General features: G+C 41.7%; 1 protein-coding gene across 1 annotated transcript; it reads left to right on the forward strand.

Annotated features, from left to right (window-relative positions):
* Positions 1 to 1,942: 1,942 nt before the first annotated feature.
* On the forward strand, positions 1,943 to 11,120 carry lrch2 (leucine-rich repeats and calponin homology (CH) domain containing 2; the record flags this gene model as incomplete). Its single annotated transcript, XM_069716459.1, has 4 exons — positions 1,943 to 2,285; positions 10,383 to 10,527; positions 10,799 to 10,925; positions 11,015 to 11,120. Coding segments are annotated over exons 1-4 (649 nt in total), but the record flags the coding sequence as incomplete, so codon positions are not given.
* Between the last annotated feature and the right edge of the window lie 192 nt (positions 11,121 to 11,312).

An 11,312-nucleotide genomic window follows, 5' to 3' on the forward strand; every position in this document is an offset into this window, starting at 1 on the left:
AAAAATATATCCTAAGCTAAATAATCAATTGGAAGACTTTTTTGGACCAGCTGGGAAGTGTCACAACGATGCAACAAATATGATGATCTTGTCAAATATGATGCTGATTACTGTAGATTAAACCAACCTACTGTAAAGTGGGTCAAATTAGCTCCACCCTAATGAACTACAGCAGTAAAATGCAGATTAATGCTGCAGTAACATTAACTCAAAAACATCACGTATAGTAAAACACTGGCAGGGAACATTTTACTGCATATAGTGTGTACTTTTACTTTTAATACTTACATGCTTTTACTTACATAAGGTTTTGAATGCAGGACTTTTACTTGTTTGTGTGGCACTGATTACTTCTTCCATCACTGCTTAGATGTGTCACATTTGACCTTTTCCAAACTTTGGGTCTGAGGAAAAAAAACTTTCAGGATACTTAAGACTTAAAATCCAGGGCACACAATGCTTCCTCCTGATCCTTACACCCATTAAAGTGTTCATATTTTAATATTTAAATTACATCATGTTGGGAATAAAGTGATTTCTAGGGATAAAACAGCTGGTTTTGAACATCAGTAGAGGACAGATGACCCTTATATATACCTGTGTTCGTCAAATTACTCTAATCATCCATCAGTTTGCTGATGACAACCTGGTGCATACATGAAATGATAGACCTTTCATTTACATGAATATTAGTTACATGTTCTATTAGATACTCGACAAATAGATCATTTTTGACATATTTTTTTCATTTGTAACATAAAGTAGACAACATTTACTAAAATACATTGTTGCCATTCACCAACAATAAAATCAACATCTTTTTCAACATGTAATAGCATCTGATAAACAGAATTGAAAAAAAAGTAAAGAATAGAGGACCTTTGAGCTGAGCATCCATTCCTATTATGAGCATAACTATAAAAGCACAGCACACTGGTCATCTAATCAAGCAAAAGGTGTCAGAGTAAAAGGTAGCCTATAGAAATGGCCATTTATTGATCATCTCTTAATTTTAGTGCTCACTTGCAGGACCTTCGAGCTGAACATTAGGAAGTGTTTGGGCACCAGTGTTCACTGTAGATGTGTTTGGACCAATCAAAGGTTAAACTGATCCAAGCAGGAGTGTAAGAAATATTCAGATCCTTTAGAGTTCAGAGAACTGTAGTCAAGTAAAAAGTACAATATTTGCCTCTGAGATGTAGTAGAGAAGAATACTTGAGTACAACTACCTTGAATTTGTACTTAAATTTTATTATTTGAGTATCAGTACGAGTTACTTTCCAAAACTTGACCTGAGGACTACTTTGGCATATGATGGGGGCTTGGGCCATCGTCCTACTTTAGCACTCCTCCAGCAGATTAAAAGCACCATTTGGACTCAAGCATATCCTTTTTTAATCAAGATGCTGTATCACAGTAAAAATCTTTAAAAGGATAAACATACATTGCTTTGTTCATTCTGTCATGTGCTAATTCCTACTCATAGCAGTAAACCAGAACTGATACCCAGTGAACTGTAATGACCCTAGATGTACATTTTAAACAACCTCCTATATCATGCAAATATCTAATGCAATCTTAATTTATTCAGAGGGATGTGGCACCACATGATACTCAGCATTGTTGAAACATTTTTTTAAATTTTTAAATTTGATTGATTTCTTATTCTTATTGCATGAGAGTCAAATTTAAGAGATTAATTTCTGTTTTTCTCTCCCAAGCTGCAGCCTCCTGTGATGTACTGTATCCCCTGCTAAGAGGTGGGTATTACCAGGTGAAAAAAAAAAAAATGGTAAAAGCCTAAAATGGCCTCCATACCCTGCTCATCATCATCATCATCATCACCAGTAGCAGCAGAAGCACCACCACCACCACCACCACCTCTTCCTCCTCCTCCTCAGAAGCCCATCCCCTAGCGTCCGTCCCGGGAATCTACTCTGTATGCGCATGGGCGGAGAAACTGCCGCTGTGCGCTGTTATTATTGTAGGAGTAATTTCTTTTTTTTTTACGAAAATGGCGTCTAGTCTGGGAGGTGTGGGAGCTGTCACTGCTCTACAAAGCCATCACAACCCGAGCGGACCTCACTGGAGCCCGGGCATCAGCCAGTACCAGCACCACCACCAGCACCAGCAGCAACAGCAGCAGCAGCAGCAGCACCACTCGGCCCGCAGCCTGGACCGGGCTCTGGAGGATGCCTTGTGCTCCGGGATCCTGAACCTGAGCGGCAGGAAGCTGAGGGAGTACCCGGGGATGAGCTACGATCTGACCGATACGACACAAGCAGGTGGGTGGATGTGCATGCACGGACTCTATAGGAAATCACGAGAGTGAGTCTCAGTGTGCTTCGTGTAAAAATGTGCTCGGGGATTAATGCGTTTGTGGATGCTGCATGCCCGCATTGTGCGCGGATTTTGTCTGATTTTTCTGGACAGGGGCGAATTAACGTGGAGGTGACAATATTTAAAGGGATATGCCGTCCACTGACCGGACTTTTCTAAATGCACGTATACATCCTGGTTGTAATCCCCATGCGCACCCAGGCTCGTGTATCACACCAGTTTACTGCACAAGGGGCTCGGCTGCTGTTGTGTGGTTGTTTAGATCGACGCCGATCGTTTCCCCCCTCCCCGTGAGACACATGAATGAGACGGCAGGCGCACCCAAGCAGGCGCTGTGCAGTGGTTTGCACACCGAGCTGCGGTTGATTTGGCACGTTGCATGTGGGGAACAATGTGAATGAAGCCTGAGCCCAGGTAGAAATTCTTACTCCCAATATATCATTTATGGTGAGCATGTGATACATGCAAATGTTTTTTTGTTTTTTTCCCAGACAAAAGATGCAAGGTACTTGCAGCCAGCCTCTCCCCCCTGCCCGCCTTCCTGCATGCCTGCCTTGGTGTATATGCCCATATAGCTCAGACAAGAGGTAGACACAGGTCTGCTTTTGGTTTCATGTGCAGCCTGATTGCTGTTTAGCTGATCTTGGGACTTGGATCTTTATTGGGTCACCTTTTTCTGGCTCACCTTTCTCTGTAGTCTGGTCAGTCAGTAGGTCAGTATGAGGCTCACGTTTTCCAAAGGTTCAGGTCATACATACTAAATTCTACTAGACATGGTGCTCTAGCAAAGGGCTTGTCTAACTGTCACACATGAAGGACCCCCAGATTGGACTGCAATAAGATTTTGTTACTGGAAACCTAGTGTATGAGGGCATCATGGTTGTAAGTTCGTAAATAGAAGGCAGATTGAATGAATAATTGTGAAATTGGATTATTATTAGTCCTTCTCGGTCATTATCACGGCCATCAAGAAGGTGCTGAACAATAGTGTCCTCCTCTGATGTGTACACGTGCCATATGGTTACACTCTGTCATCTGCAGCTCATGGAGAGTCACTGGTTTGCTGGAAAGCTCTTACCCTATGGGTATATAAATCTTCTGCGCCAGGGTTTTGGTACATCTTCATACCCAGGCATTTTTTTGTTAACTGACAGATTTAAACACATGCATCAAATCAGAAGTAAATTCAAATTATTTGTAGCTCATAAAATGTGCATTATAGACACTGATTGACTTGACTGCAGCCCCTGGAGACCAATCATGGATGGAGAACAGGTTTTTGAAGCAGACATTTTTTCCAAGCTGCACACAGATTCATAGATTTTGTTTGCTCCTATGTCCTGTGTTGATCGTCATGTTATTCTATAGGCTCTTTGGACCTGTCTTTGGACTCTCCCTCTTTCAACAGTCTAATGCAGTAATATTCTATTATTATCTATTGCTTCCTGTATGCTGCTGTAGCGAAAAAAAAATTCCCCTCAGGGATTAATAAAGTAACTACCTAACCTAACCTAATTCTCCAAAATAAACATGACAGCAGAGACTTACAGTATATGACTTGTATGATTAAAATATTTCCCCTGAAGAGCTGAAGCCCTGAATATGTCCCACAGACTGCCTATTATTTGGTTAAAGAGACACAACAGGAAGTTAGTTTGAACTATTTCTGGACTGTTGGCCTGTCTTGTTACAATCGACTGTTATGGTAATCAGCTTGCCTCTGTTTGAATCAAGACTGTCCAAATGTCTGTCAAGATGGTTGCATGTAAGATTTTGAAGTAACTGCTGTTACCTCAAGTGTGTTATATAACAGATAGTATTTCAAATAGATGAGAGAATTCATTTCTGACTCACCTTTGATCTCTTGTTTTGACTGTGACTAATCCAGCCACCATGAATGCCATTGTCTTTTCAACTTTTCTTTTTCACATCTTCACTTCAGTACGTCGAATAAAAGGTGTGCCAGAAGGAAGTGTCACTCTCAAATGTGGAAAGAGAGATCAACACCTCATAGTGTCATCCTTTACATCAACAAACTCTGCTGTGAAAAGTGTGTTACGATGCTGCATTTCTGGAGCATCGGTGAATCACATCACATCAGAAGCCATTCAAACTGGGTAGAATAAACAAGCTCATTTAGATTTTATAGGGCAATTTCTCACAAGTCAGAAGGCAGAGGATGTCACACACAGAGCAGTGTCTAATGAGTGGCCTCCATCTGACAGCTGAGCAGCAGAAGGTGAGAGGCCTGCTCACACGAGGGTGTCTGTTTGCAGTGTGCTGCTGGCAGTTTGTCTCCACTCAGTTTGTTTTCCCATGGGAAAGTGTGAAGAGCTCCGAGATGCTGCCCTGACCTTGCTGAGAGGGGCAAGGGAGGAGCGCACTGACCTGGGCAGATGCTCAGGTTCGTATCCCAGCTTGCCCCATGCCTGCCATTTACCCTAACCCCAAGGGTACGCACATGTCGAAGTGTGAGGTGCTTCCACTGTGGTGTGTTTAAAATGCATTATTCTCAGACTTACAACAAATTGTAGAATCCTAATAAAGACATTTTAAACATAAACTATAATAGTTTATTTGCAGTAAGAATATGGAACATGTAGGAGATTGTGGTTTTAGTTTATTTACCCTGCAGACAGCACAGAATCTCTACAAATCTTCCCTCTACTCACACTTTCATGTATTATCTATGAAGGGTTTAGTGTAATATTTAACAGCCAAATAAAGTTGAAGATAGAAAGAATGTGAGGTAAAAGAAATTATAAAGAAGTGTGATTTCTTTCACCAAATTAGAGTGCATGCAATAGTAATTTCACAGCCAAGAACAAACCAAAAACATGTCCAAACTTCTGTAGCGTACCAGAGCTGGTTGAATCAGGTGGCAAAATGTACGCAGCACAGTTTGTTTGATTTAGTGTGACTTGAAGCACACGGTAAACCTCACACTGTGTCGTTGCCACATTCCTTAGAAGTTTGACTCTTGAAGGACGAGCTCTACAAGGACAAAAGCTGCCATTCTTGGATTTAATAATCAACCAGTGTAAGTGCCCTTGCTCATTAGAATAGAAGCACCATGCAGGCTGACTCGTTCCAAAGACTCCAAGAGGCCTGGCAGCTCCAAAAATATACCCACAACACCACACTGTGCTTCTCATGCTTGGTGCTCTGTCATACTTAAATTAAATATCATCCTTGTCTTCTGAAAGCCTCTCTTCTTTGCTCATGTCATGGCCGACCTGTGAATAGCAGACCCAGTTTGGAGGCTACTCGAAAGAACTGCACCCCACAATTAATGTCTATACAACAGACACCATATAGAGTGCATCTTTTAAGAAAACGGCTGATTGTCTTTATTTGTAACCAGTTTTTTAGCGATCAGCAAAAAGAGAGTAACCTGAAAAAAATTCACATTCCAGACTGGTTAGTTTTCTTTCTAGTTGCACCTCTGCATGTCTGGACAAGACCCAGGCATTCCTGTCAACAAGTATGCAAGGCCTTATCATATTGATGATGCTGCTGTTAAATATTTGGATATTAATATGAAGCCACCAGAAGTTGAATGATACTAATGCAGTATGTCTCTGTTCGCAGGATATTAAACCGTTGGAACAGGTTTCTTAGTAAATGCTTACTGGAGATTTTGGAAGTGTGACACTGATCTTGTGTTAGGAAAGTCTTCCTCACATAACTTCAGTAATTTAAGAAGTCTGAAGATGCTGACTCCAGTCAGATTTCTGGGATATTTTAGGAGCTGGATGGAAAACGAAACGCAACCTGTTCTTAACAAGCCCATACCACTGATAAAACCTTAAATTTGGCCAGGGTATAATGTTAAAGCTGCAGTTATGTTTAAAGTATAGCAGGGGTTCATTTTAAGGGCACAACTTTGGATTGTTTTCATCATTCATTTTATCAGTATGCTGCCTTTTCAATAGATCATGCATATTTTAGTCTATAATGTCAGAAAGCACTTGCTCAGTTCTCATGTTACATCTCTAATTGATTCTTTTGTTTGAACAACAGCTTTAAAATCAAGGTATTGAAGTTACATTGATATTAAACAGATAGCCTACACTAAAAAAAGATGAACCACCAAGTGTTTGACATTTGATGAGTGACTTGTCAAAACCAGCTGTAGTCTGTACTAATCGTGAGAAAATACAAAGAGAAGCTTGTTAGTGATATAAGGGAAGCTGTGCTAATTTTTGATGTCGTTTTATGTCTGGGTAAGATCAGACGTTAGCTGCGGTGACACATCCCATATGGGACATTGCTAATCAGGTAGTTCTAGTGTTGTAGTGTCAAGCTGTGTATCAAGTGTGCAGCCACAGCTTCTGCTTCTTCATGCACAATGCAGAACATAGGTCAATTGTCTGATATGTGATTTCATTTCATCCAGTCACCAATTTCATTTTCCAGGATCAAAGACTCAAAGTAAGACTTTGAAGTAAATATTTTAGGCACTATATATATGGAAAAGCCTGACAACATAATCAAACATTATATGGACTTTATAGCTTATAATGATGTGTCTCTATGTTTGTGTACAATTGGGTGTCTATGAATGTGTCTGCATGTGTGTGTTGTCAGTATGGAGCCGCTGAGTGAAGACTGTCAAAATGTCTACAAGATTTTTGAGCTAATCTGGTCAGGGAGTATAGTTCCTTTGTGGGTGTAATGCTCAGACAAGACCAAGTTTGTGGCTGACTGTGATTACAAGCCCCCACAACAACCCCCTACTACTGAGCATACAACTGATCCACAGACCGCCCGCTCCCTGAGGCCAAACCTCACCCAGAACAATCTGCGCGCCTCAACCGGGAGCCCACCCAAACTCCCACGCTGCTTTATTTTATTGTCAGTGATCGGCACTCTGTAAATCTAAAAAATGCTAAGCCCTCTCAGGCACCTATAGGAGACTGAGCACCAACCACCTTAATCCACACAGAGGCCCACACTATAACCCACAGAAGGTGCCTGCCTGCTGTGAACACACAGCAGCAGTCCTGACCACACCCACAACCTGCCAGCCAGACTCTGTGGTCACGTCTGCTGCAGAGGGCAATTAATTAACCCCAATTAATCATGTTTTTGTCATGTTCCTTCTCTGTTTTCATTAAACTGAACCCTGTGGTGATGTTGCTAAAATTAAAAAGAGATTTCTATATTTTGGTCCAATTTTTCTACAGTTTCACTCTGTGATTCTTGTAGACCATAAGTGCTGTACTGCTGTTGTATTGTTACAGTAAGATGATCACAGGCTGAAGGCAATCTTAATAGGCCTACAACCATTTCCTGTTCTGTAGCAACTCACAGTGGAGAGACGTCTTATATTCATTTATGAACTCAGCAGGATATCTATTAGAGTTTGCTGTGTCATAAGAAGACATATCCAGGCATCATCTGCACTGACAACATAAATGAATAGATTGCTGAGGGTGCAGCACATAGTGGAGCCTTGGTGGAGTGCTCATCTGCCTCGGCCCTGTCCTGCGGGAGCTCTAGGCGACCAGCAGGTGGATTAAAGACCCACTGTGGGCTGCAGATGGTGCATGTCTCCGGTTGGAGGAGGGAGAAGGGGATGGAGGCGGACAGGCATACAAAGACCACCTCCACACCCCCACCCCCACTCCATCTCCCATCGACCCACATGATTCCACTGCTCCAGAAGAATCCCCAGTTGTGGGGCTGGAGGGAGGAGTCTGTTTACAGCTGAGTTACAGCATCAAGGTCCAGGCCTGTAGGGAGAAGCAGAATTAACTCAAAATGAAAAGCAAGTATAGCCTGTGACCTCAGCTTTGGTCTTTACCCCCATGTGCTAATTTCTGTTTACCTCAACCTCTTGACTTCTTTTCCCTTTGTGCTGCTGACTGTCTCCTGGTCTGCTTCTCACTTCTGCTTACTGACTGCTGTCTGCAACAGAGTGCAGCCTGTCAGATCTGCTGTTGGTCGTTTAAGGCTGGTCAAAAATGAGAGTTTATTTAAAGGCCAAGGCAGAACTCACACACTGTTTGTTTTTAGGGTTAACAGTTCCAACATATGCATGAGTATCTTAAAATGCTATTTGAATAAAAGCTAATAGATGTATACGCTTTGTGCCAATCCATCCACACTAAACAGCAACCCCTTAACAGTAGGTCAATGAGTGTTTGCTTTCAGTAAAGCTCATGGAGCTTAATTGTTTGATAAAGGCTGGTAGCTACATGGAGTTGCATGTATTAAGAGGATGGAGGAGCAGTAGTGTTTGCTTTTACAGCAGTGAGGATGGGCCACTTCAGTTAGGAGGGACAGAATAATTGAAAGCTCTCTGTTTATCTGGAGCTGTGCAGCTCCTCACACAGGTCTCTAATTATCTTGTCACCCAGAGATAATTCAGAAGACAAGATTGTTAACACACACACACACACACACACACACACACACACACACACACACACACACACACACACACACACACACACACACACACACACACACACACACACACACACACATTGATTCCCCCCCCCTCGATTTGCAGCCGGTGAATTCTCTACAATGCAAGGTGTCCTCTACATGTCTCATTCTCATAGGTTCCTATGCATGTTCGTTTTTCCTGTCGAAATGCTGTTTGTGTCAGGGTTTATTTAACCGAAAACAGACAGAAAGTGATGGAAATATTTTATGGCTTTGTGCACATGTGTGTGCATGGAAATGTCATGGGCTGCGTGAGTGATTCAGCAACCTTGAAGAATAATGTGCCGGTACTCACGCTTTATGCATGCATGCAGAAAATGTAGGACTCCTGAATGAATCTGGTTTATGTTGAATATGAGGATTGAGTATGTTGTATACATGCACTGCTTATACAAAAGCAGTAATTAGAAGCATCAATTAGAGGTCTAACTTGTATGCTTCACTTGTACATAAGACATATTAGAATTTAATGGGCAGATAGTAATGAGTTTAACTCAGTTTTATTGGATGAACCTTTTCCTTTTTAAACCCACAATGAGCTTCTTGTCATTTGACATGCCTAAAGATTTCTTGGTTTTGGCATTTCCCTTTACTTCTGCAGTTGATAAGGTTGTAGGAATTGCAAAATCATTAGTTTGCTGTTTGCTATAATGAACAGCCTTAAATTACCCCCTTATATGTTCTAGACTTAAAGTTGTTTAATATCAGGCCCTGAAGAAATCATTTATTTTACAATTGCAAGTTAATTTAAGATTTGACATGATCAGAAACATGGGAAAATGTGGAATGAGGACAGACAGCCGAGTAATGACATTAACCAACTGTATCTGCTTGAGTGTGCTGCTTTACTTTGATGTGATAGTGCCAGAATCCTAAATATTTTATCATAAGTGGCAGCTGCAAATGGGAGGCTGTGCTCGTATTCATTGACTGGAGCAGAGATTGCATTCATATTCGAGTTGCAGGATAGAAGCAGCCGCTCCTCGCTGATGATTGCAGGGCTGTGATTTTACTGCAAACTGGCTTCAGTGGTAAAGCAGAGACATCGAGTTGTAGTCGGGTCCGCATTAACTCTCTCATATAGTTTTAATTTAATAGCCATTTTACAGAAAAAAACAACAACCTGTGAAATGGCCCTTTTTTGTGTTTTTATAATTACAATACCGATTTCACAAATATAAAACTTTAAATATTTGTTAATCAAGTCCATGTTTATTAAAAATGCAGATTTATTTTTTAAGCTAAATACAATTATATTTCTACCACTCTACACCCTTGATAGTAATCTAAAGCCATTACTGTGCCACTCCCAGTGAGATCGATGTTGGGAATACTGAGATATCACACTGCCAGTAGCACTTAGTCCTTCAAAGCCCAAGACTCTGGTGTAATCTTAGACCAGTGTTCAATGAAGAGGCACGTTACCCACTACTCTGACACAGGAACGTATTGATCAGGCTGTCAAGTCTATGGCCTAAAGCAAACGCAAAGGAGGGTGCGCACAGCTGGAAAAGGTTACAGTCGGAATGTCACCTGTATGTTTCAGGCGGACATATTTCATTAACTTCAGTTCTTCCTCCTTGCAGATCTGTCCAAGAATCGTCTCACAGAAGTCCCCCCAGAAGTGTGTATGTTCGCCCCCCTCGAGTCCCTCAACCTATACCACAACTGCATCAAGTGCATCCCAGAAGCCATTATCAATCTGCAGATACTGACTTATCTTGACATCAGGTGAGCTCTTTCTAACACTATACTTTCAGTTATGTTCCCCAGTTTCATTATACACATTCAACAAAAGTGAGTGTTTATGTGTTGCAGCTTTTTTGTTTCTCGAGAGGTGCTTTGTTCCCCTTTCAGTACACAAACAGGGCGAAAATGCTCAAATGAAAGAGACACATTTCCTCTTTTGCTGAAACTCAATTCCCACTCATCATGTCCTTGCTGTTATATGCTTCTGTACACTGTTTTGAATGTAGGTCAATGCCTTGTGTTTCTCCCACAGCCGGAATCTCCTGTCAATTTTGCCAAAATATCTGTTCACCCTCCCCCTCAAAGTCCTGCTTGTGAGCAACAACAAGCTGGTATCCATCCCCGAGGAGATTGGCAAGGCCAAAGAGTTGATGGAGCTGGTGAGCAGTGTGTTTGCATCAGTGCATGTGACCTTTACTGTGCAGACAGAGTGTAATCCCATTTCTTACACTTTGTCTCCCCCTTGCAGGACGTGAGTTGTAATGAGATCCAGGTACTGCCAGCTCAGGTCGGGAGGCTTCAAGCCTTACGAGAACTCAACATCAGGAAGAACTGTCTTCACATGCTGCCTGAGGGTCAGTCCATCACTCAGGATGCTTTCTATTTTTCTTTCACTCTTTATAGATGCCTCATCTGAGATTTTTTTGGGAGACATGCCAGTCCTCTTGCTTTCAAGAAATCCACCTCCGCAGTGTTTGTTTTGTGTTGGCTGTTGTCTTACCACTAGCGCAGCCAAAATCACCTCGATGAAACTGAACACCGTGTAT

Source organism: Brachyistius frenatus, unplaced genomic scaffold, assembly GCF_029030835.1.
Source record: "Brachyistius frenatus isolate BFR_SWC_R1_liver_20210118 unplaced genomic scaffold, ASM2903083v1 Contig_157, whole genome shotgun sequence".
Classification (NCBI taxonomy): Eukaryota; Metazoa; Chordata; class Actinopteri; family Embiotocidae; genus Brachyistius; species Brachyistius frenatus.